The 27,374-nt window shown below is 44.3% G+C and overlaps 2 protein-coding genes across 2 annotated transcripts in view; one reads left to right on the plus strand and one right to left on the minus strand.

Annotated features, from left to right (window-relative positions):
• Positions 1–597: 597 nt before the first annotated feature.
• On the minus strand, positions 598–7,659 carry gpalpp1 (GPALPP motifs containing 1). The gene is given in 10 exon segments (XM_052137105.1): positions 598–1,080; positions 4,370–4,471; positions 4,694–4,858; positions 5,097–5,352; positions 5,582–5,728; positions 6,380–6,447; positions 6,450–6,522; positions 6,712–6,841; positions 7,076–7,168; positions 7,566–7,659. Coding segments are annotated over 10 exon segments (1,347 nt in total). The 3' UTR covers positions 598–861.
• A 1,287-nt stretch (positions 7,660–8,946) lies between these two features.
• pibf1 (progesterone immunomodulatory binding factor 1) overlaps positions 8,947–27,374 on the plus strand; it is a 75,111-nt gene continuing 56,683 nt past the window's right edge. The window contains 5 exon segments of the mRNA XM_052137106.1: positions 8,947–9,015; positions 13,729–13,892; positions 15,516–15,641; positions 23,221–23,255; positions 23,258–23,318. Coding sequence (XP_051993066.1) covers positions 8,947–9,015; positions 13,729–13,892; positions 15,516–15,641; positions 23,221–23,255; positions 23,258–23,318 — 455 coding nt within the window.

Genomic DNA, 27,374 nt, shown 5'->3' on the forward strand with positions numbered 1-27,374 from the left:
TAAATTATAGAGTCAATAAATAAAATGGCAGAATACCTGTGGCAGATTGCTGCTTGTTCTATTGCACATAATTCCTAATGACTTTGACAAATCTGACCAGCAATCACATGGTTGATCCTTATTTTCTCAAGACCACTGAGTCAATCACAGTGTTCCTATACTGTTGATTATTGTTATCTTCTGTTTGTTCAGAGTGTAAAAATGCATTAAGAACATCTATAATCCTAACCATTTAGAGCCTTTTAGGCTGAGTAGCCTGTCAGGAACAACTCAGGGCACCTTTCCCCCATTGCGATCTTGCAAGCTCTGTGGGGCGGCATGATTAGAAGCACCTCTTTCCCATCGAGCATGGGGTGCCACAATTTGAGGCACCTTTCACCGATTGCAAGCCAGGGGCAGGATGGCACGATTCGGAGCACCATTCTGCCATCGCAATCTTGCAAGCTCTGTTCAGGGGCGATCGATCAGGAACCCTGTCGTGCCTACCCATCTTCATTTTCTCCATACAGTGAAAGTGAAGTTAAATGCATTCTGTCTAAAATCTCATTAAGTTCCACGGAAACAGAAAAGGTCATATGCGTTGAGTATGTCATGAGGTTGAGTAAATTACAGATTTTTATTGTAGGTGAACAATCATTCTGTATCACAGTATTAGTACAAAACAGATGCCTTATACAGTTACAGAATAGTTATATATTTACAGAAAATGTTGTTCTTAAAATTGAAGAGGATTCGTCAGACCAGCACATTTACATATACTTTAAACATGATTGATATTATTTTGATAATACATCCAAGGTGATGATTCCAATGTAGTACAATGTTCTTTAAAAATAATTACATTAATTTGGTTAATGTCCCTCATAGGAACATGCGGTCTTTGCTATGTGAAAAGCGTGTGTTCAGCTCCTGTGACTTCTTGAGCAAGACTTTTTTCTGAGCCTCATCAAAGCGATTGACTTGGAGATCTGAGTCTCTATCGAAGGGTCTTCTCTCCACTGGCTTATTGGCATCCTCCTCAGCTTTCCTCTTCATCTTTTTAGTGTGCATACTAATGAGAGATTCTCCACGTTTGGACTCCTAAAAAGACAAGGGCATTTGAAATTCAAATTTTTGAACTCAAGTCCGACTTCAATCACAATTGCATTTAGCAAACTAAGGGTGTGACCCATTTAAAGGACTATTGTAGTGAGGTACATCAAATTCTGATTTAAATGTACCCTAGATCCTAAAGGAATGTTTCAGGTTCAATATAAAAGGTAAGCTCCATCACCAGAATTTGTTGAATAATATTGTATCAATTACCAAAGAAATAATCTTGATTCGTCCATGAGTTTTTGTTTTTTAAAGCATAAATTGTGAAGACTATAACACTCTTAAAATATAAGTAAAGGGTGACAGTGTTCCAGTGTCACAGAATGTTTCAGGAACGAGGACCCAAATGCAGAAATTTGTGAAAAATTATTTTATTAAACAACAAAAAGTTTATTCAGTGGATTTCTGATTCTTTCAATACTTTATGCACTAACAGGTGTCTTTCACACTCAACGTGGAGCTGACCACCATAGATGGCATAGTGGAGAAATCCTCTAAGCTACGAGCACCTAGAGAACATCCATTCACTCTGCAGACTCTTGGTGGACAGACCCTTGCTGTCTTTACAGACAATTCTTCAGGTGAGAATCAAGATCTCACAGAATGTAAAAAAATATTGGAATGTCTAGTGTTCATACCAGATTTAGAAAAACAAGCAAAACAAAACTCATGGGGGAGAGGAAACAAACAAAATCAGAAAAAGACATAAACAGGAACCGGCCGGAAATAGGAACGTGATCGGAATAAACAAACCAACTCACAAAACAATCTGACAAATACAAGATGGAAGAGGGCACATTATATAGAGGCAAAGAACATGAGGAACAGGTGAAGGCAATTAACATGAAAAGGTCTAGACAGGGAGAGTGATGAGGAAACAAGGAAGCAGGGTCAGGGAAGCACATGGTAGACAAACACAAAGCAATGCGCTAACACAAGAGACTACAACAGACACGAGTGCACATGGTGATGAAGGACCAAACAAAGCCATGTGCAATCACACAGAACACAAGACTGATAGAAGAACACATGGCAGGAGGACCGAACCTGAAGCCATGTGCTAACAAAAGATGAGGCATGGAGCGTGAATGTCCGGATCCTGACTTAGAACAGAAACCGAACTAGGCTGAATAGTCAGGACCCAGACACCATGCTCTGAACATGAAAACCAAAACACAGAACCTGGGTATCAGGATCCTGTCACTACTATAAGCATGACTGACAAAGTGACAGGATCCTGACACTACCCGCAGCCACTGTAAACTTAACAGACTGGGTATTGACCGTAGTGAGCTGGACGTGGTCAGACTGAGTGGTGGCTGCTGGCAACTGGACAGACTCGTAGGCGACCACGGGGGACTGAACAGGCTCGTCAATGGCCACGGGGGACAGATCAGGCTTGTCGACAGCCACGGGGAACAGGACCAGCTCAAAAGGCCAAGGGGGACTTGACAATCACTTCGACGGCCACGGGAAACTGGACAGTCTCTTTGACGGCCACGGTAAACTGGACATTAGTGGCCACCCAGGGGCGCTGCAGTGGACTCGGACCCCTCGTGGCGGTATGCAACTGACTTAGATGCAGGAACCCCTCTCAATCAATAATATTATATGCTATGGCAAAATTCTGCTACACCAATGTTAATAATTATTCCACTGTAAAGGTGCGTACACACTGCCAGTGACAACGACTCAATACCATTAATTTTCAATGCGAGCACAGTGATTTCCGGCGACACGAGCTGTCGCGACCGTTGGCGCTAGATGTGGGCGTGTCCAGCGACGCGACAAAGTTGAGAAAAGTTCAACTTTGGAGCGACTAACGGAAGCGACAGCCAATAGGAGAGACGACGGGAGAGCTCACGTGATCCTTCTCTCTCTCTCTCTCTCAGCTCCTGCAGTAACGGAAAGATGGATGAAAGGCTAATTCTTGCTGTTAGAAATTTTCCAGTGCTCTATGATATGTCTCTTCCCATGTACAAGGACATTTTTTATAAAAAATACTGCGTGGAAAGGTGTATCTGAGATCGCGGGGATTTTATGGACCCAGACAGACCGGCATTTGCATTTTCGCCGCAGATAAACAGCCGCTCTGGCAAACAGCACGCCTGGTTTCTCATTCACCTTTGATATAAAGCATTTTATGTACTGATTCCATTTATATTTAGTCTTTTCCCTCCAAAATGTTTGTTTTTAGTGGCAAGAAAAGAGATTCGCTGTCAACAGCAATGGAATGACATCCGTGAATGTCATTTATAAACGTTACTAGGCAACCAGTAGTGGGAACACCCACTAGCGACTTCACCGCCAGCCACTGGCGACCTGCAGCGACAAAGTCGCTGGCAGTGTGTACACACCTTAACAGTTCACAGAACTTAGCAAGTTAAGCCAGAGTTCATACAATATAATTTAATTACAGTACCTGTCGTCTTTAGCATAGATTTCACCTCTGACAATCTTGTTTACATATTAATACATTGAGCAATGTAATAACGATGGATTGCATTAATCCATATGTTTAAATATGTCCTCAAAAACAATAGTGAAAGCTGTATACAAACGCATTATGACGCGCCATTTTTAAAAAATGTTTGAGGTAGTCATGTGAAACTACCACGAAGACAGTGCCCGTTACGTCACCGTTCGAGTCTCAGTTCAGTGGAAAAGCACGGCTGGTTTACGATAGGCTCCAGATTGCCCCGGCCGTGAACCAGTAGAGCACAGGGTTGGCACGAGAACCATTGCAATTTCGATGGAAAAGGGGTTTTAAAAGCAAAAACGAAATGCTGACAATCTTGCTAAAAGCACTTTTATAAATTATTTAACCTGCTTATTATTTGAGCTATAAGGTTTTCTAAATCTTTTTTGAAGTGGGAATCCTTGTCTAGGTAAAATCATTTCCATCATATCATGCAAAAATTATCAGGTTTACTAGAAATACGTTGTTATAAGATTGGAGTTAAAAATCTGGATCTAACACATACATAGTAAGCAATTCTGTCAAACAAGTCTCATGCAAACACATATAATGTTTTTATTGCAGTTATGTAGCTAAACCTTTTAAACAGTATGTGTAATGTATATTGCCAGGCCCTATGCACTTCTATAATGATTGCCTTACCGTTATCATGATTTTTTTTTGTTGAGAGAAGTACCATTTACATGGCAATCCACATAATGCCACAAAGAGCTTAACTTGTATCGAACCAGGAACATTTCTTTAAAATTATCACATTTAGTGTAAGAGTTGAAAAATGCAGTTTGTTGAACTTACATTATATTTTGAAACTTTTTCAGCCATCTCAAGCTCTTTCCGAGAGAGACGAGGGCCATCATCCTTGGCTGACTCTCCCTTTTCCTTAGCCTCTAGTCGCTCCTAAGAAAAAATAACAAGAAGAATGTAAACCAAGTCATTTAAATCTAAATCATTTGCAGAGAACACAAATAATTTCAGAAATAATATCAAAACATTCTAATGCTGGACAGGCTTGCACCATCTGTAAAAATCACATAACATCACTGGAAAATAATTTGTCCAGGATGCTACACATTACATCATCTACACATTTGAACTCAATCACTGTTTTTGCCAACTCACCCTGGCTTTTTGCTCACGGTCAGCGGGAGTGTCAGTCCAGACTGTGCGGTCTTTGTTCTCCGGGCCCGATCTTTTCTTAAAAGTACGTGCACCCAAGCCTACATGCTGTAACTCAGGAGGCAACTCGGTCATCCAGCTCTCTCTGGTGAGCACTGCTGGTCCAGTCTAAAAAGAGATTGTTCAGTCTCATTGTTTTTCATTGCTGGCAAGGAGTCAATCGCCCTCATAAAGAGCTTTCTGAAAGTTAAGTATTCATACTTGGCATTAGATAAACCTAATAAACAGGCGTTAGGAGAGCGATTTCTCTTTTGGTGAGTGGTGAACAAAACTAATATACTACAATTAAATTAAAGTACCAGCTGCATGAATGACAACTCCTCAAAGTAAATAAAACACACTTTACATCCACTCCTGTAAGTTTGTCTTTCATCTTTTGAGCTCTTCTTTCAAAGTCCAATGCCACAGAGTCCTGGGCTGTTCCTATTGCTGGCAAGGGTCCAATGACATTGTCATCCTCCTCTTCACTGCTTGAAAACTCTGGCTCATATCCTGGTGGCAGAGCTGGCCCTGAAAAACCCGTGTCATCATCTTTTTCTCCCTCTTCATCCTCATCTTGTTTTTTATAGCCTGGAGGGAGTGCAGGTCCTACAACAGGTAGTCTGAAGAAAAAAATAAATAAATCAACAATGCATTTTTGTTTTTTTAAATATATTCAAATCAAAAGTTTATATTCTCATGTAAAATTAGATTAAGCATGGCAGTGTGTGATACTACCACCACAAACACAATAAAAAAGATTGCAATAAATAATTCTTTACCTTATGGGAGTTTTGAAATTATATCAATACATGCAGTTTATGCATACATCCATAGCTCATTTCCTGTTACCGTTCAGGTGATCCCTTTTGCTTTTGATATCCTGAAGGTAGAACTGGCCCTAAAAACCCTCTGGTGTTATCTTTTGCTCCATTTTCATCTTCACCTTCATCCTTTCTTCTAAATCCCGGAGGGAGTGCAGGTCCTAGTACAAGTGGCCTAGAAAAGCAAAAAGATTTATTTAATCTAAGGTTTAGATTAGAGGTCAACCAATTTTGCCAATACCGATAACTAAGGTGGTGGGAAAGGCCGATAAACAATTAATTGGACGATAGTTTTAAAAATCTATTTGTGGAATGTCAAAACATTTCTTATTATTTCCTTACTATGACAAGGACAGACAAAGAGTCCTAAATGAATCAAATCCCAGATGCAGATATTGTTCAACCGAAATCCCCAAAATATCCAGAATATTTTTCTAGATTTAATACATAACGCATCTTTTCAGTATAAACAAGCTGAAACACACTGAGGACTATTATTATTATTTAAAATAATACAAAACTATTATTTTGAAATTACTAAATGATGAACTGATCTAAAAATTGCTAAATGAAACTCGGCAACTATCGTCATAGATTTGCCGATAACGATAGTTCCAAAAAGCAACTTTCTGCACTTATTAATGAGTAAAACCGATATATTGGTCTACCTCTAGTTTAGATTTGTATTCAGAATTTTTTTTAAATATGGCTATGGCCATATGGGATACTATAGCTGTTTACTATTAATTTTTAACTTGTTTCTAAGAGCACTACACTTAAAACCATTTCAGTGCATTTCATGCACCAATAGGAAAAATCCTGTTACCGTTCAGGTGATATGTCTTGCTTTTGATATCCTGGGGGAAGAGCTGGACCAAAGAAACCATCATCATCATCATCATCATCATCCCCTCCTCCTCTTCTTCAGTTTGCTTTCTATCCATCTCTTCGTCCACAAAGTCTCTGATGCTGTTAAAAGGAGCATAACAGTAGAAGTGAGCGCTTTTTCATCCAAGATAAATTAAGTCATATGGCAAACAGTATTACCAGTTATATGTTGTACATCATAAATGAGTTATTAAAACATTAATAAAGTGGCATCCCAAACAATTCATTAACTATGAAACCTTGAGAAACATTTTGTGTTTATTTGTATACTTTGAAGAAGGACGGTTTCTAGATGATGAGTATTTGGCCCTCTTGAACACAAGCTCTTCTTGATCACTGTCCTCAAATGAGCTGGAAGAGTCTGCAGCTTTATACAGTGGAGGCAAAGCTGGACCTATGACTGGAGACAAGGCGAAGTATTTTTTTAATTCAGCCTTCTAGTCAAAACTCAGAGCAAGAATGACCTAACTGTTTGAAAAAACAAACAAACAAAAAACCTGTTTGCAACCAAGCAAAGTAAAGCAACATTCCACAGTTCTGTTATGATTATGCAAATACAGAATGAACAGAAATTTAATATTGAGCAGTTTACAAAGGAGCAAACAAAACGTGAATGTGTAAACACTAAACATACTTGCTTCTTCGTCTGAATAATCACTGCGTTTTCCCATAGTCGGTGGCAAAGCGGGTCCAATTGTGTTTTGGTTCGACACCTCCAAATTTTCATCTCATAAAAAAATCAAACACACATTTATTCGTTCACAAAATGAAAATAAATGCCACGGCTTATTGAAACCATTCACTTATTTCCGGTCTCAAAATTTGGGTACATTTCAAAATAAGAGTCCTCTTCAGGCGAACTCTAGTAGTTGGCAAGAAACTTCCCATCACAAACCAACCGGCGGGAGGCTTAAAACAGCTGTTGTCCTGACGCTTGACCTACTGATGTACTACTTTCAGTAATATTGTACCATCTGTGTGCGTCTTTTTAAATCTGAATAATAATTCAGGAACGGCCATGATTAATTAAATGTGCTGAGAAGATGTGTTCTGTTCTGCATTTGATGATGGTCCCACATTATACATTTTTACTGGAGATTCGTCTTGTATATCTTTTAAGATACCACCCATGAAGCAGAAGGACCCCAAAGCAAACATCTCCAGCTCCATTGAGTCTGAGGACTTCAGTCTGAAGACAACAGTCCCCACAGAGGACATCTCGTCCTCGGATGAGAAATGGTGCACGGAAGTTCACAAAAAAGCTCCTGGAAAGAAAAGGGCTCCTCCACAACCTTTGAAAACTGAAGATAGAGCTGTCACCTAATAATCTGCTCATTGACAACCTCAAAGTGGACCACTTGACTAAGGCAAGGGATGATTTATTGCATAGAGCAGGGGTTTTCAAACTGGGAGGCCACAAGGGGGTGCAAGGGGATATGTGGAAAATTTCAGGGGAAAAGCAAAAAGGTAACATTTACACTCACTGAGCACTTTATTAGGAACACTATGGTCCTAAAAGTGCCAGAAATAAACTGCCTGTCATGGCATTCTGTTGTAGAACATCCGCCTCAAGGTTCGACATGTTGTACATTCTGAGATGCAGTTCTGCTCTCTACAATCATAGAGAGTGGTTATCTGAGTTACCGTAGCCTTTCTGTCAGCTCGAACCAGTCTGGCCATTCTCTGTTGACCTCTCTCATCAACAAGGTGTTTCCGTCAACAGAACTGCCCCTCACTGGATGTTTTTTGTTTTTGGCACCATTCAGGGTAAATTGTTTGTGAATATACCAGCCCTTCTTGCACCAAAAATCATGCCATGGTCGAAATCACTGAGATCACATTTTGTTTTTCCCATTCTGATGGTTGATGTGAATATAAACTGAAGTTTCTGACCCGTATCTGCTTGATTTTATGCATTGCACTGCTGCCGCATGATTGGCTGATTATATAATCGTATGAATATGTAGGTGTACATGCGTATCTAATAAAGTGCTTGTTGAGTGTATACTGTTTAATTCTGCTTGAAGATTGATTCTTTTAGTCTATTGACAACCCTAGTTTTTAATAATAAGAAATAAAAACAAATCTGTATTTAGTTTTGTGAATTTTATTATTATTATTATTTTAAGTGTTCATCTCTATTTCTTTGCAAGAAGGTAATCGCACCGTAGAGCTGACGGAGGTCCTCCAGTCCCTCGCTGCATCAGAGCCACCGACAGTCCCTGCTTGAGCTCTGACAGGACCAGGATCGTTGGTTCTTTGAGATTATGCAGGCTCAAGCAGAGGATCGGCATGCGATCCGGAGTCTTCTCAGCCAGGAGGCCGATCCAGCCACAGCCACGACCCCGGACCCCCACACCTCTTTGCCCCCACCTGCGTTACAGAAGATGGGGGCGGCGGACGATCCATAAGCATTCCTCGACCTCTTTGAGCGCACCGCCGAGATTTGGGGCTGGCCAATGGGCAGCTCGCCTTGTTCCTCTGTTGTCCGGGGAAGCCCAACTCATGCCTCAACAATTGCCGGCAACGAGCCTTCTGGCCTATGCTGTCCTGAAGAGAGCCATCCTGCAACGGGTTGGTCGGAGCCCGGAAAAGAACCGTCAACTCTTCCGGGCTATGAAGCTGGAGAAGACCGACCGCCCAACGGCTCCGGGACGCCTGCCGGAGGTGGCTGCTAGTGGGGGGGGCGCGACGTCGAGGGACTCATCGACCAGGTGGTGCTGGAACAGTTCATCCAACGCTTGCCCAGGAGAACGGCGGAGTGGGTCCAGTGTCACCGCCCGGCGTCGCTGGAGGCTGCTGTCCGGCTCGCGGAGGACTACATGGTGGCGATCCCGAGGGCCCTCTCTCTCTCTCTCTCTCTCTCTCTCTCTCTCTCTCTCTCTCTCTCTCTCCTTCCCCTGTATATTCCCCTGTTCCCTCCCCTTCCTCTCTGCCTTCTCGCTCTGCTCTCTCCCCAGGGCCTGTTCCTGCCCCACGTAGGCGAGGAGGATTCCCGAGACCAGCTTCCCGGCCATGGGAAGAAACATATTTCCCTTCCCCAACCTTCAGCCGCCCTCCCCCTCAGGTGGGGGCGCCCACCGACGCAGGTATGGGCGTAGCGCCTGGGCCGGCATGTTGGAGATGCGGAGACCCGGACCACTTCTGGGATCAGTGTCCGCTGATGGAGGTGGGGACGGTGGTGCGGGTCTCTGATATTCAGCAGGCTGCCCCTGATCGGGCTGGCGCATACCGGATTCCGGTAAGAATCAAGGAGGGTACTTACCAAGCATTGCTGGATACAGGGTGTAATCAGACCACCATCCACCAACGCTTGGTTCAACCCGGGGCTTTGGGCACAGCTAAACTGGTGAGGGTGAGGTGTGTGCATGGGGATGTTCACATGTATCCTATGGTGACCTTGGTGATCAAATTCCGGGGGGAAAAACATAGAATGGAGGCAGCGGTTAGTTCTCACTCATCCGCTAATTTTGGGGACCGATTGGCCGGGCTTTAGAAATGTATTAGAGGGAGTTTGTGCGGATGGGTCCTGCAATAAAATAAGGAGATGTGCGATGTGCGATGCTTTTGCAGGGGAGGCGGAGCCGGGGCCGTCCTCGACCACTTCAAGTCGGAATTACGAGGGAGGGGGCGGGGTTACCGCCTCTCCTCTCAGGGAATTCCCTGAGGGGAATTTCCTTTTGGAGCAGTCGAGGGACGAAACCCTTAAGCACGCCTTTGACCAAGTGAGTGTAATCGATGGTCAACAACTCCGGGCATCGCCATTTCATACCCTTATTTTGCCATTATAAATGACCGGTTATATAGAGTGACGCAGGACACTCAAACAAAGGAAAATATAACACAGCTGTTAATTCCACGGAGCCGCCGGGAAATGGTTTTCCAGGCGGCTCACTATAATCCCATGGCGGGTCACCTAGGAGAAAGGAAGACACTACTACGTCTAATAGCCCGTTTCTATTGGCCGGGCATTGGCGGCGACGTCCGCAGATGGTGTGCGGTGTGCCAAGAATGTCAGCTGGTAAACCCACCGGCCACCCCAAAAGTGCCATTGCGCCCCCTTCCACTGATCGAGGTCCCCTTTGAAAGAATCGGAATGGACCTCGTCGGGCCATTAGAACGGACAGCACGCGGACATCACTTTGTATTAATCCTGGTGCATTATGCAACGCGATATCCGGAAGCAGTGCCCCTAAGCAACATCTCAGCACGTAGTGTTGCAGGGGCACTCTTCAAGATAATCTCCATGGTGGAGATTTCGAAAGAAATCCTCACCGATCAGGGCACAACGTTTATGTCACGTACACTTCGCGACCTTAACGAACTGTTGGGCATTAAGTCGATTCGCACTAGCGTGTACCATCCGCAGACCGATGGCCTAGTGGAGCGATTTAATAAAATGCTCAAAAATATGATTCGTTAGTTCGTACACGAAGACGCTAGGAATTGGGATAAGTGGCTTGACCCCCTGTTATTCGCAGTATGAGAGGTCCCGCAAGCCTCCACTGGCTTCTCACCATTCAAGCTGCTGTATGGGCGGCGCCCGCGTGGAGTGCTTGACGTCATCCGCGAAGCTTGGGAGGAGGGACCTTCGAATAGTAAGAATGAAATTCAGTACATTCTTGATCTTCGAGCAAAACTCCACACACTGGGGCAATTAACACAGGAGAATTTCCTCCAGGCTCAAGAACGTCAGCGCCGGCTGTATGACAGGGGTACTCATCTAAGGGAATTTGCACCGGGAGATAAGGTACTCGTATTGCTCCCAACATCGAGCTCTAAATTACTCGCCAAGTGGCAAGGACCCTTTGAGGTCACATGACGAGTGGGGGATCTCGATTATGAGGTTAAACGAACCGATAGGGGGGGCATGCGTCAAATATATCACCTCAACCTCCTGAAATTGTGGAGGGAGGAGGTCCCTGTGACATTGGCCACGGTAGTTCCGGAGAGGGTGGAGCTCGCACCCTGGTTACTTGTGGAGACCAACTGTCACAGCGTCAACTCACAGAGGTTTCTGAATTGCAAAAGGAGTTTGCAGATGTGTTTTCCCCTCTACCGGGTCGTAAGAACATCATCCAGCACCACATCGAGACGAGGAGTGGTGGTATATAGCCGCCCCTATCGCTTGCCCGAACATAAAAAGAAAATGGTGCGGGAGGAATTAGATGCGATGCTCGATATGGGCGTAATAGAGGAATCCCACAGTGATTGGTTCAGCCCGGTTGTTCTTGTTCCCAAGAGTGATGGGTCTGTACGGTTCTGTGTGGATTATAGAAAAGTCAACGCGGTGTCTAAATTTGACGCGTACCCAATGCCCCGTGTTGATGAGTTGCTCGATCGGTTGGGTACTGCTCGGTTTTATTCGACCTTGGATTTAATGAAGGGTTATTGGCAGATCCCCATGACACAAATTTCCCGTGAGAAAACAGCCTTCTCCACGCCGTTTGGATTACACCAATTTGTGACACATCCGTTCGGTTTGTTTGGGGCCCCGGCCACGTTTCAACGCCTCATGGATCGGATCCTCAGACCACACACCGCTTACGCTGCTGCCTATTTAGATGACATCATTATTTATAGTAATGATTGGCAGCGGCACATGCAACATCTGAGGGCGGTCCTGAGGTTGCTGCGGCGAACGGTTAACCGTAAAACACTATATAATTGTTCAGACAAAATAGCTATTAAAATGAACCCATATGCTAAAATATTAAGCTATTATGAAATTCCCTACCTGTTACTTGAAGACCCCAAATGTGGCCTTATGCTCAGGGGTGTTGCTAATAAACGTCTTCATGAGATTTTCAATTTCCAAGGTGTCAATGATCACAATGAAACATGAGAACAGTAAAGTTGTTGTTGTAAATTATTATCATTTGAAAGGATGAGTTTACAAATTCGTAAGCTCACTATTTTTCTGTAGGAAAAGATTGAGGTTTAATTAAATTGTTTTTATTCATATAAACTGTAATATTACACTACACTATTTATTATTAAACAACAGCATTGATACAATAACACAGTTTAATCGTAATTTATTGTCAAATCTCTGTTTCATTGTTAACAATCACTTTCTTGCTTTTGTACAAATAAAAGTAAAAAAGGGAGTATTCACTGAAAGTTCACGAAAACTGTATTATATATATGAAATTATAAGAAATGTCATTGATACTGTTTTCCAGTCTTGCTCCCAGACTCTGGGACCTTTTCCGAAATATTCAAATTTTTGGAGATGCACCTGTATATATGCTGCAAGGAACAAGACATTAACAATACATTTACAGATAAGGTTTTTATATTTTTCTATTATACATTTTGGAAAATCTTTCTCTCATTTTTGCTATGGACCTACTATCACCCCCTTGCAGCCCCCTCACTCCAGTTTGAAACCCCCTGGTGTAGTGTTCAGGCATGTGGTGTTCTTTTGCCAAAATTAAATTGATTTTATTTACAGAAAACTTGTGGATCACTGACTCTTTGTTGAATCAAAAACCCTTATTTAGGAGTGCATTTCTGATGCTTCAACACATTTGTTATAATTGTATTATATATAGCAGGACTCCATATTATTGTTTTTTTCTACTGGCCCAGTTGGGCCATTATATTAGTTTTTACTTGCCCTGACAAAATTTTCATTGACCAATCACAAAAAAGTTATATATTTTATTTTTAACAAGGTATTTTATAATATTTATATTTTTCATTGAATGTGAAATTTTCTTGAGGAAAAAAACCCTAAAAACTAGCCTCTCTAGAACTTGATGGTATACGATAAAAAACATGACTGTTATTCTTATTGATGCATCCAAGACTGTCACAAGTAATTCTTGCAATGTCAACAAAACAGTCAGCTGACATTTATTTATTTATTATCAGCAGGATTTGCAATAATGCTCCATAAACCACAGAAATCCAAATGTTTAAGTTTGCAAGTCCAAAAATGAAACTTTTATAAGATCAATGAATGTACGAGTTACCATTTGACACTGACAGACCCATATCGGTCAACCATTACTCAAGATCATAGGGATGTGTGTTTCCTGGCACTCTATTTTGTCTATTGCTTGACTGTTGTTCAATTGACAGTATCTTGAGAGCAAGTTGTCTGCTAGTAGATTTTGGAACAGGCTCGCATTTGTTATTTGGCCAAGCAAGCAAGCACATATGTCAACAGTAGGCTGAAAATCAGCTTATAAATCAGTCTGTCACTAATTTTCTCTTTTACTTGCTTAGTCTTTCTTTCCACACTCTTCTCTTCATATTCAGGTAGCCACTCTTTAGCAGTCAGTAACATTGATGCAGAAGGATAAGGAATACCTAAACAGGCAGAATATGGACCTTAATGTATGGTGTGCTTGTCAAGAAGACCGTCTGGATAGATTGCAGACCCAGCTCGAGGACATCAAAAAGGCTACAAAAGATGCCTATGAAAAATATGTGGCATTTAGGTGTGTGTGTGCTAAATTATGGATTATGTGATAAATTTGTTTTTGCTTTTTAACTTTATTATAGAGCCTGTCTGAACCCCTTAATATACAAACTCAACTATTTTAAAAACCCACCTTCGCTGGACCAGACAGGACTGCAAAAATGCTCTTCACTGACGAGTCATGGTTTTGTCTGAACAGGGGTGATTGTCGAACTCGGTTTTATCGTCAAAGGAATGAGTGTTACACAGAGGCCTGTACTCTGGAGTGGGATCGATTTGTAGGTGGAGGGTCTGTCATAGTCTGGGGCGGTGTGTCACAGAATCATCGGACAGCTTGTTGTCATTGCAGGCAATCTCAATGCTGTGCGTTACAGGGAAGACATCCTCCTCCCTCATGTGGTACCCTTCCTGCAGGCTCATCCTGACATGACCCTCCAACATGATAATGCCACCAGCCATGCTGCTCGTTCTGTGCATTATTTCCTGCAAGGCAGGAATGTCAGTGTTCTACCATGGCCAGCCAAGAGCCCGGATCTCAATCCCATTGATCACATCTGGGACTTGTTGGATAGGAGGGTGAGGGCTAAGGCCATTCCCCCCAGAAATGTCCAGGAACTTGCAAGTGCCTTTGTGGAAGAGTGGGGTAACATCTCACAGCAAGAACTGGCAAATTTGGTGCAGTCCATGAGGAGGAGATGCACTGCAGTACTTAATGCAGTGGGTGCAGTACTGACTGTTACTTTTGATTTTGACCCCACCTTTGTTCAAGGACACATTATTCCATTTCTGTTAGTCACATGTCTGTAAAGATTGTTCAGTTTATGTCTTAGTTGTTGAATCTTTTTATGTTTATACAAATATTTACACATGTAAATTTTGCTTAAAAAAAAAGCAGTTGAAAGTGAGAGAACGTTTCTTTTTTTGCTGAATTTATTTGATGTAATGTTCAACAATAAAAAGGATGTCATAATAATATTTGCATATGATTTCCAATTAGTCTTCTACATTCATTTTGCATACTAAATTGTGATTGACCTTCTCCTTGCATCCATTTAATCATCTAAACCGGCCTGCAAATGCAAAGAGCAGTAACTACACCAACACTGAAAGTGTTACTAAATTTTCACGGTCCATTTCTCTAAATCAGAGTGTAGTTGATCCAGTACCGTCTGTAACAAGACAGATCATAGTCTAAGAGCCCTGATTTATGACATGACTCATAAATCTAAAAATTTATTGTAGCTGTAGTTTGTGGTTAATGGGTTTTGTCAGTGCATGGCTGTATGGCCAATAATGTTAAAGAGGTTGAGCCAATACCTAAAAACCTAAGCTTACTGAACACTTTTTCTGCCTTGCAAGCACTGGTATTTCTTCTGGAAATGCAAATCATGCCTTTCTCAGTTGTCTATTTTTGTGGATATATGTCATTGGCCTTTAATAATATGATGGTCAGAGATGAACCATGTCAAAGTTCTTTGATCTTGCAAGTCTTGCATTCATAGGACATTAAACTAGGATTATGTAACTATATGAGAACCTCAGTATACTTGTATTTCCAATAGATATCCTAGATCTAATAAAACTCTTAAATCTTGAAATCATTAGAGTATAACACTATGTAACAAATGCATCCCTCCACCAGAGATCACTATAAGACAGACTATGAAAACAAACTGTCTGATGAACTGTCGCGCATTCGCCTTAAGACCAGTCTTGAGTTTGAAAGCCTGCAGAGGGCATCTAAAAAGATGTTTGAGAGAGAGAACAGGTGAGTTCATGCCTTCAGCTGACCAATTAAACTGGGGATGATCAAATTCCTTCCATCCTTAAAAACAGAGACTTGTTACTGCTTGTCCAATACTTTTATTTTCTTTATTTTATAATTGTCATCCAGCTACAGAAGCTAAATGAATATTCCAGTTTTAATACAATTTAAGCTCAATCAATAGTTCTTGTGGCATAATATTGATTACCACAAAAAATGTATTTGGACTTGCCCCTCATAAGTGAAGCACTTACAATAGAAGTCAATGAGGCCAACCGTGAACGCACTTACAGTTTCAAAATTATAGCCGCAAGACAAACAATAAGTGTGTTAACATGATTTTAATGTGATAAATGTGCTTACTAACATTTTCTGTGTAAAGTTATATACAATTGTACAACTTTGTTGCAATGATTTAATATAAGCAAATCCTAAAACGACTGTAAAAATTACAATTTATACAACATAGCTCAAATAGCACACCAGTTTTAACAAAGAATGAATGTATACTTATATAATATTACAAGCTTCTCATTTCTGCTTTTAAAAAATTGGCCACATTCACTTGCATCATATGTGCCTCACTGTAACCTATATTTTTCAAGAGGTTGAGTCATTGAGTCATTTTCAAGAAAGTGAGGGACGAGTTAAAATTAATTTTTGTGGTAATCAGCATTATGCCACAAATGCTGATTATTGTACTTAACTTGTTTTGAACCTGGAATATTCCTTTAAGAACATTTAAATCAATGCAGTTATTTTTATTTAAATTAGTAAAGTATACTACCAAAGTCTCTCTAGCAAGTCAGTCCACTGTTGGCCATCTTCAGAACACTCCTGGGAGGGTATTTCCAGTAATGACAATATCTACTTGAATGGTGGAACACTGAAATCTCAAAAATGGTTGGTCGAGATAACGATCAAATAATATATTTTAAATCAGCACTAAAATCATACAACAATGGTACCATCAATTGTGCTGCTTTACCTAAGATTGCCCTGAAAAATGCAGTTCTCTTACGAGAGGTTCTCTCGTATTGCGTAAGCTAGCTTACGCTACGGGAAAGATTCATCTTTTCTGAGATATTGAAGCCAAAAAATTATCCTTAATTTTGTATCCATTGTCAACGCAGTGCGGCAGCTGCAGACCTTGAGCGGGCTAGCTAGCGAGCTCATTGGTTGCTCTGCGGCAACTGCTGCAGCCTATAGACGAGCTTGGGCGAACTCGCATCCAATGAGAGGCGTCCAGCGCTCACTGCATCAAAGCCCACCAAAAAGGGCGTGACTAGAGTGCATATAAGCGTAGTTCGTAGGCTGGAACCCTGATTTTCATCTCTTCAGCGAAGCTCTTCGCATCACTGAACCGGAAGCCGCGTCGCCATTCGAGGGGGGGCATCAAGCAAGCGTGGACAGCGCTCGAAGAAGCCGGCCGTCTTCGCCACCTTCAGCCGTCCTGCGAGCTACGCCATCCGGCGACGTATCCTTTTTAAAAGCAAGCTAGTTCTTAAAGAACTTCACAAAAGAGTACGAGCATCTTTTTTAAGATGCCTCGCTCCTCTCAGCACCGGAGACAGCCACATCTTCTGCGTTCTCTGCCTGGGACTGGGGCATGCAGAGCTCGCCCTCACCGAAGGCGGATGCGATCTCTGCGAGGAGCTGCCGATGTCGACCCTGCGGGCTCGACTCGAAGCGCTCAGGACCGAAGCCGCTGCGCCGCCTTCCGTTCAGCCGCGCAGAAAAAAGCGCCGCTCTCAAAGGCTGCCGGAAACAGTTGTAGAAGCGATTGCCTCGCCGGAGCCCATCCCTCGAGCATCGCCTTCACCCTCCCCGCCCACCCGGACGCCGCAGTTGCCGCCGAGCGGCTGCTCTGCTGCCATCTCGGACTAAGAAGCGGAGGATAAGGGCTGTTCCATCATGGCTTCGGACAGCGAGGAGTGGTCAGGCTCACACGCCTCCTCCTCGGCCCAGGAATCCAGCAGGACCCGCGCCGAGTCGAGGGGAACTAACACGCCTCCTCACACAGGCCATCGACCGCCTCGGGCTCGAGTGGTCACCGCCCCTTGAGCAGGCACCCAACAGACTTGACGGCTGCTTTCTACAGAGCGCCGCCAGCAGCACCCGCTACCCGGGCCGCTCCCTTCCTGCCGGAACTCCACGCCGAGCTTTCCAAATCATGGAACGCGCATTTCTCGGCCAGGGTCCGATCCCACGTCTCCACCTCTCTTGCTTCGGTGGACGGCGCCACTGAGAAGGGCTACGCTTCCATCCCTCCAGTCAAGGATGCGGTAGCAGCACACCTTTGCCCGCCCTCCGCGAGATGGCGGTCTAAACCAGTGCTCCCATCTAAGGCCTGCAGAACAACTTCCGCCTGTGTTGGCCGCGCCTATTCCGTCGCCGGCCAAGCTGCATCTGCTCTGCACTCTATGGCCGTCCTACAGATCCTCCAAGCGGACCTTCTGCGGGAGTGGGATGAGGAAAGCAGGCATCCAGAGGCGGTTGCAGACATACAGAGTGCTACGGACCTCGCCCTCCGCGCTACCAAAGCTGCAGCCCAAGCTATAGGGAAGTGCATGGCCACGCTGACTGTGACCGAGAGACATCTGTGGCTAACGCTAGCCGACATGGGAGAAGCAGAGCGCTCTACGTTCCTCAACGCACCGCTCTCTCCATCCGGTCTCTTCGGCTCCGCGGTGAGTGGTATCATTGACCGGTTTTCAGAGATCCAAAAAGCCACACAAGCCATGAATCTCTTTCTGCCTCGTCGCGGTAGCTCCTCTGCAGGCCGCCCACGTGAGCCTCCTGCACGAGCCTCTTCACAGCGCCCAGCTCAACAAAGCCAGACTTCTCAGCGTCGACAGGGCGGCCGCCCTCGATCGCGCTCAGACAGCCGCCGCAGACTGCCGCCCCCCCGCGGGCCTCGGACTAGAATTGCGCTGAAACCTGAACAACCGAAGTCCTCCTAGCTTTGTTGACAAAACGACGGATCAGTCCCGCTGCGGCCGGACCGCCGTCAAAGCTTCGCCCCCTGTCAGTCCCCTTCATTCAGGCTACTACAGTGGTAGATTCAGCAGCCAACAAGCCGGTGTTAACGCCTGCGCTCAAACGCCGTTTTCACGGCGACCCAAATAAATCTGGTAAAGAGCAAGCATGCCATATGTGTAGAAAATGTGCCCACAACCCAGTGTTCACCTCTACACACAAGCATTACACATCCCGTGTCCATACCAGAGAGCAAACATGTCTTATGTGTAGAAAATGTGCCCACAATCCAGTGTTCACCCCTACACACAAGCATTACACATCCCGTGGCCCTATCACGGCACACTCACATAAACCGCTCGAGTGTTAGGGTTAATAAACGCACCCACGAATCCGTGCGCGCGCCCATTCTCTGCCCGCTCTGTCACACGGCCAGCAAACACTTCTCTGTATGTAAGTCCCGTGCCCGTGACTATGCTTGCGTATCACTTAACAGACGTGACTCTTTCCCCATTCACCTCAATCGGGAAGTCACTCACAGAACAGCCTGTCCATGCTGTCTGCGAGCAGTCCAGCATAAGCACAGTAAGCGCGCCACACATTCTGTTCAGCTGCTGTGTGCGGCAATCAGAGCGATTTGGCCACTCACCCTCTAACATTACGCTTCAAAGCGTGGGAAGATATTCCAGGGATATCCGAATGGGTGTTAAGCACAATAAAACAGGGCTATTTGCTACAGTTCGATCGCCGTCCTCCTCGCTTCAGAGCTGGCTCGAAACTACTGTGAACACGGAAGCAGCGTGCATGCTTCGTTCAGAAATAGCAAACCTTCTGTGCAAAAGGGCCATAGAGAGAGTGCCGCCTCCCTGAGCTGAGTCGGGGTTTTACAGCCGTTATTTTCTTGTCCCCAAGAAAGACGGTGGCCTCAGACCAATATTAGATCTCAGGGTTTTGAACAAAGCGCTTGCAAAAAGACCATTCAAAATGCTTACAACCAGCAAACTCCTCGCGCATGTGCGCCGGGGGGACTGGTTTATTTCTCTCGATCTGAAAGATGCATACTTTCAGATTCAGATAAATCTCCGTCACAGGCCATTCTTGAGATTCAGCTCGACGGCCAGGTTTATTAATACACCGTCCTTCCGCTCGGCCTGTCCTTAGCACCCCGTACTTTCACGAAGTGCATGGACGCTGGCGCCGCACTCCCTGCGGAGTCAGGGTTTGCGAATTCTGAACTATTTGGACGATTGGCTGATTTTGGCACAATCACATACGGAGCTTCTGTCTCACAGAACAGTTCTCCTCAGTCATCTGAACAGTTTGGGCCTTGCAGTCAATTGGACCAAGAGCTCACTACAGCCCAGTCAGACAATTTCCTTCCTTGGAATAGAACTAGACTCAGTGGCAATGACGGCTCGCTTATCTACACAGCTGCGCGCGTGTGCAGCTGACTAGCCGCATCATTTCAGATGAACAGCCTCACACCTCTGAAGAAGTTTCAGAGAGTGCTAGGCTACAAGGCCTCAGCCGCAGCAGTACTTCAACTGGGTTTACTGCGCATGCGCCCGCTTCGGCATTGGCTAAACACCCGCGCATCTCGCCGGGCTTGGGCCACAGGCCGCCAGCCAATCAGAGTGACTCAGACCTGTATTTCAGCTCTGCAGCCCTGGACAGTGGCCGAGTGGTATCAGCGGGGTGTGATGATGGGAGCTGTATCTCGCCGAAAAGTCATCTCGACAGACGCGACCAACACGGGTTGGGGCGCGATCTGCGAGGGCTCTCCGGTTTTTGGCCTATGGTCAGTTCAGGAAAAGGTCCTTCACATAAATTGTCTGGAAATGATAGCGGTCGAGTACGCACTCGTGCGCTTCCTCCCGATCATTCAGGGTCACCACGTCCTGGTCCGCTCGGACAACAGGTCTGTGGTATCCTATCTAAACCGTCAGGGCGGTGTCAGATCCAGGAACCTCTTCCATCTGACGAAACGCATACTGAGTTGGTCCCAGCGCCACCTGCGCTCGTTGAAGGCGACGCACGTGCCAGGCCACCTGAACGACCTAGACAGACTGTCCAGAGACAATATTCCCCCAGGGGAATGGTCCCTGCACGCTCAAACAGTCCAGACGTTATGGCGCATATTCGGCAGAGCAGAGATAGACCTCTTTGCGTCAGAAGAGAACTCTCACTGCCCAATATTTTTCTCGAAAAGCGAGGACGCGCTGGCCCAGGACTGGCCCAACCGCCCGCTTTACGCCTTCCCTCCCGTTTCGCTATTGCCACAGGTAATGCAGAGGATCAGGGAAACGCGCCACTCGGTGCTCCTCATAGCCCGCGCTGGGAGAATCAAACATGGTTCCCGGAGCTTACGCAGCTGTCACTGACAGCGCCGTGGCCCATCCCAGTGAGAGCAGATCTCCTCTCGCAAGCTTGCGGAATGATCTGGCATCCCCAACCAGAGCGCTGGGCGCTACACGCGTGGGTGATCAATGACTACCCGTCGCTTTGCCAGAAGGAGTAATAAGCACCATCATACACGCTAGAGCCCCCTCCACGAGAAGACTCTATGCGTCAAAATGGTCTGTGTTTTCAAAATGGTGCACCGACAGAGACCTGGACCCACGGACATGTGGGGTGTCGCCGCTGCTCGTGTTTTTACAAGAGCTACTGGATAAGGGCAGATCCCCATCCATGCTCAAAGTGTACGTGGCGGCCGTCGCGGCGTTCGCTGAACCCCTGCACGGCAAGTCACAGGGTAAAAACGAGCTGGTCATCCGCTTCCTCAGGGGAGCTAGAAGGATGAACCCTCCGCGCTCCCATCGGTTCCTATCTGGGACCTTTCTATAGTTCTCGAGCTATGAAAGCCCCCTTTCGAACCGCTTCAATCCGTGGATGTGAAACACCTCTCACTTAAAACCGCTTTTCTAACTGCCCTATCATCAGTTAAACGGGTGGGAGACCTTCACGCGCTATCTGTCAGCGCTGCGTGTCTTGAGTTTGGACCAAGTGACTCCAAGGTCATTTTAAAGCCTAGACACGGCTACGTCCCCAAGGTGGTCGGTACTCCTTTCAGAGCACAGATCATTTCCTTGTCGGCGCTACCAGCATCTGATAGCAACGCGACGCCAATCTCCTTTGCCCAGTCAGAGCACTGAGATTGTATACTGCGCGCTCCGCATCTTTCAGAAGCTCCGAGCAGCTTTTCGCTTCGCTCGAGGGCGCACCAAAGGTCTTGCCGCCTCGAAACAGACACTGTCCAGATGGATAGTGGACGCTATTGCTGCCGCGTATGTGTCAAAAGACCTACCATGCCCGCCAGGCATTAAGGCTCACTCCACTAGAGGCATGGCCTCCTCGTGGGCATGGTCCAGCAGGATTTCCATTCACGACATATGTGTGGCAGCGGGCTGGGCTTCCCCTCCACCTTTGTCAGATTTTACAATCTGGAAGTACCCGCTCTGCAGGCTAAACTGCTAGCGGTTTATCACGCTACAGCTCCCCTGGTGAGCTGCATTAATGGGACACAGTCCACACAGACCGGCACCGCCGCTCTGTCTATGTGCTTATGTACTACACACACACTGGCCCGCACTCTTGCCGGCCAAATATTAATTCCCCACTCACAAGGGCTCCCCTGGGTCCCCCTTAATTCCCTGGGGCTCATGCAGTGGATGCTTGGCGCGCATGGCGTTGACAAAGGGTTCCCGTAGCGTAAGCTAGCTTACGCAATACGAGAGAACCTCTCGTAAGAGAACGAATCGGTTACTAACGTAACCTCGGTTCTCTCTAGATGAGGGAACGAGTATTGCGTAACCGGCCGTGCTCACGCCACGAGCTATTTTTCGCGTAATTCAATGAAAACCAGGGTTCCAGCCTACGAACTATGCTTATATGCACTCTAGTCACGCCTTTTTGGCGGGCTTTGATGCAGTGAGCGCGCGGACGCCTCTCATTGGATGCGAGTTCGCCCAAGCTCATCTATAGGCTGCAGCAGTTGCCGCAGAGCAACCGATGAGCTCGCTAGCTAGCCCGGTCAAGGTCTGCAGCTGCCGCACTGCGTTGACAATGGATACAAAATTAAGGATAATTTTTTGGCTTCAATATCTCAGAAAAGATGAATCTTTCCCGTAGCGTAAGCTAGCTTACGCAATACTCGTTCCCTCATCTAGAGAGAACCGAGGTTACGTTAGTAACCGATTCGTTTTCCCAGCTTGTTTAGCTAATGCGCATGCACGTTCTTGAGTTGATTGACAGTTGATGTCTGTATCTAAAAGGTGATTGGGTCTTTTACCTGTAAGGCGTCATTTCTACATCCATTGACCATCCATTGACTTTTGGACATTCTGATTTTTCCCATTCATTTTAATATAAGTGGCCTGTCTCCGCTAAATAGTCTCTGATATTACTCAGAATCAAATAACAATGAAATACTGAAATAAAACCCAGTTTCTTACATGTAATTATAACAAAGAATGACCATTTATAATCTGCATTCTTAATGTCAAATAACAAGACTGCAAATGACACTTCCACCAGCACTTCTGTAATACAGTATTGTTTTAGCATAATACAAACCAAAATCTGTATGTGATTGTTATTCTAACAGAAAACTTTGTGAAACCCAAGATAATATTGTCATTGAAAAGACAAAGCTTTTAATACAGAAAGAGATGCCCAAGCCAAATATGATCAACTCCTGGAGCAGTGAGTTCTTAAATACCCCAAGGGCATACAGTATACATCATAATCTCTGACTGTCCTGATCTTTTCTCTACCATTCATTCAGTGTTTAAAATGATTGAGTAAATGCATTTGAGACATTTTTCACAACCGTGTCATTGTTCAGTGGAAGAAGCATGACAGCTTACTGTGCTTAAATCATACAGTACAAAATGTTTTAAAATCTATACAGGTTTCGAAGATATCAACTGTATGTCCTACTTAGTTGTCTTGCATATTAAGCTCAAATAGGAGAAAGTTTTTAAACAATGAAAAAGTTAGTGTAATACAATTTTAATAAAATAAAATGTTTACGTTAATAAGCACATTAGATGTGGCACGCACTTTTCTAGTCTATGCATGTACTTTTTAGATCACTGAAAATGACCTTCCTTTAGGACTTGTGTTTGTTTTTTGAGCCTTACATTTCAAGCTTGACTGGATTCCTCCAAGACCTAAACAAGTAGTCTTTGAATAAACTGATGACTGACATGACCTTACAGTATATTGTCACTGTAAGTAAAAGTGGGTGTAGTGGTGTTTGGCTGTTACTTTAATGTTTGTGTACAACAGTGGTGGCCCATGCATTTAAATCTAGGCCTTCAGTGTGATTCATGCCATTAAGAAAACACAGTTTCACAATGAATAAGACACCCTATGCCTTTGAGTATCATACACAGGTGCGGATTAACGCATAGGCTTGTATAGGCTGCAGCCTAGGGGCCCACGTGTGCAGGGGTCCAGGATAAGCCAGACAATTTTTTTTATTTTAAATTTACTTCAGCGCAAACAAAAAAAAGACCCTCATTGGCCCATAAGAAACATACAAAAAAAATTAAATAAGCAGTCAAATCTGTCCAATCATCTGCTGGTCAAATCATGTCAATCGTGTTCATTTATGTCACTGTTATTGCTTGACGGCATAGCGGCAAAATGTCCGAAAGAAAGTATGATAGTGGAGCACAAAAACGGAAAATACAAAGGTTAAAGGAACAATGTGACCAAGATATACTGAAAAAAATCCCTAAATTGACTGGATACTTCAAGATCTTCACACAGGAGCAGCTAATCTGCAAAAGAAATATGCAGGTGATCTCTTCAGAAAATTTATAAAAAAAAACGAGGACACCTCAGCAAGGTCACTGCTGCAATTTATAAGAGCAAGGAAAGTACAATCAGTGTTTCCAAATGTTGATATAGCACTCTGGCTATTTATGACTTTGCCTGTAACTAATGCCAGTGGGGAGCACTCTTTTTCAAAACTGGGACTAATTGAAAATTAAAGGACTAATTAAAAAAGATCCACGAAGGGCAGGGCTGGACTGGTAATCTGGCATTTCCTGGTGGGCCACCGCACTTTGGGGCTAATCAGGTGTGGACTAGCCATCGGGAGAACCAAGCGGGCCGGTGGGTCGGCCGCGAAATGTGCCGAATGGGCCGAGATAAGCTAAAATGCATTATGCATAACGGACAACAAAATGGTGTCGGCGATATGCAGAAAAGGACTGTAGTATTATACATGCAGAAGAATTTACTATATAACTTGAATCCAGGATTTTCAACCTTTGCAATCCTGGAATTCTTCACCGTCATAAATCAAATGGCCCAGGCATCCTCATTGGTCAGAAGAGCCCCTCCGCAGCCTGACCTTCTGATCTTCCACACAGAGTTAAAGCAGAGTTCTCTTTGAAAGGCTTCCAAAAGACCATCAGATTTGCACGACTCGAATACCAAGACACACACAAAGGCACAATACTTTACCAATTTAGCCCTCTAGAATGTACAGAATGCATTTAAATCCACGATTTATACAAGACCTAATCTTGCTAGGTAATTATAAAATTGCTTGGAACTGTGGTAACTTGTATAACTGACAAATTAATGATTATAGACTCATATACCTCTTTAAAATATGTGTAATGTTTCATCCATGTTGTATAACCAACTAATTAACCAGTATTATTTTGTAACCAGGGATTTTCATGTTTTGTTACCTACACGTATAACATCCATGAAAATTTCATGTTTAGTATGTACAGTGGGTACGGAAAGTATTCAGACCCCCTTAAAATTTTCACTCTTTGTTATATTGCAGCCATTTGCTAAAATCATTTAAGTTCATTTTTTTCCTCATTATTGTACACACAGCACCCCATATTGACAGAAAAACACAGAATTGTTGACATTTTTGCACATTTATTAAAAAAGAAAAACTGAAATATCACATGGTCCTAAGTATTCAGACCCTTTGTTCAGTATTTATTAGAAGCACCCTTTTGATCTAATACAACAATGAGTCTTTTTGGGAAAGATGCAACAAGTTTTTCACATCTGGATTTGGGTATCCTCTGCCATTCCTCCTTGCAGATCCTCTCCAGTTCTGTCAGGTTGGATGGTAAACGTTGGTGGACAGCCATTTTCAGGTCTCTCCAGAGATGCTCAATTGGGTTTAAGTCAGGGCTCTGGCTGGGCCATTCAAGAACAGTCACGGAGTTGTTGTGAAGCCACTCCTTCGTTATTTTAGCGGTGTGCTTAGGGTCATTGTCTTGTTGGAAGGTGAACCTTCGGCCCAGTCTGAGGTCCAGAGCACTCTGGAGAAGGTTTTCGTCCAGGATATCCCTGTACTTGGCCGCATTCATCTTTCCCTCGATTGCAACCAGTCAGTCCTGTCCCTGCAGCTGAAAAACACCCCCACAGCATGATGCTGCCACCACCATGCTTCACTGTTGAGACTGTATTGGACAGGTGATGAGCAGTGCCTGGTTTTCTCCACACATACCGCTTAGAATTAAGGCCAAAAGTTCTATCTTGGTCTCATCAGACCAGAGAATATTATTTATCACCATCTTGGAGTCCTTCAGGTGTTTTTTAGCAAACTCCATGCAGGCTTTCATGTGTCTTGCACTGAGGAGAGGCTTCCGTCGGGCCACTCTGCCATAAAGCCCCGACTGGTGGATGGCTGCAGTGATGGTTGACTTACTACAACTTTCTCCCATCTCCTGACTGCATCTCTGGAGCTCAGCCACAGTGATCTTTGGGTTCTTCTTTACCTCTCTCACCAAGGCTCTTCTCCCCCGATAGCTCAGTTTGGCCAGACGGAAGGAAGGCTTCTGGTCGTCCCAAACGTCTTCCATTTAAGGATTATGGAGGCCACTGTGCTCTTATGAACCTTAAGGGCAGCAGAAATTTTTTTGTAACCTTGGCCAGATCTGTGCCTTGCCACAATTCTGTCTCTGAGCTCTTCAGGCAGTTCCTTTGACCTCATGATTCTCATTTGCTCTGACATGCACTGTGAGCTGTAAGGTCTTATATAGACAGGTGTGTGGCTTTCCTAATCAAGTCCAATCAGTATAATCAAACACAGCTGGACTCAATTGAAGGTGTAGAACCATCTCAAGGATGATCAGAAGAAATGGACAGCACCTGAGTTAAATATATGAGTGTCACAGCAAAGGGTCTGAATACTTAGGACCATGTGATATTTCAGTTTTTCTTTTTTAATAAATGTGCAAAAATGTCAACAATTCTGTTTTTCTGTCAATATGGGGTGCTGTGTGTACAATAATGAGGAAAAAAAATGAACTTAAATGATTTTAGCAAATGGCTGCAATATAACAAAGAGTGAAAAATTTAACGGGGTCTGAATACTTTCCGTACCCACTGTAGGCGTTTGTTTTGTTGCATGGAGAAAGCTGATGACAACGAATATCATGTCTCTTGTACCATTTGCAAGATATAAAGTTTATGATTAAATATGCACTATTTTTAAGTGGGAAAATAGTGAGAATCTCTAACAAAGGACCATAAATCAACCGTTGGAAAAAACAGCCTAGTTGACCATGTGACTCTGAAAAGTCACTTCTTTTGTTCAAATATTTCCAAACAGTAGAATACGCTTCTCCTGTCTCTTCTCTTCTGCTTCATCTTCTGCTCCGCTGACTGCTCAGACTTCGCGCTGACTCTTTCCGATGTGAGATCCATGGAAGCTCGGGACTCAATGTCCCGAGAAGGAGTGAGAAGACCTCGCTTCACAGCTAGCCT

Source organism: Xyrauchen texanus, chromosome 11, assembly GCF_025860055.1.
Source record: "Xyrauchen texanus isolate HMW12.3.18 chromosome 11, RBS_HiC_50CHRs, whole genome shotgun sequence".
NCBI lineage: Eukaryota > Metazoa > Chordata > Actinopteri > Cypriniformes > Catostomidae > Xyrauchen > Xyrauchen texanus.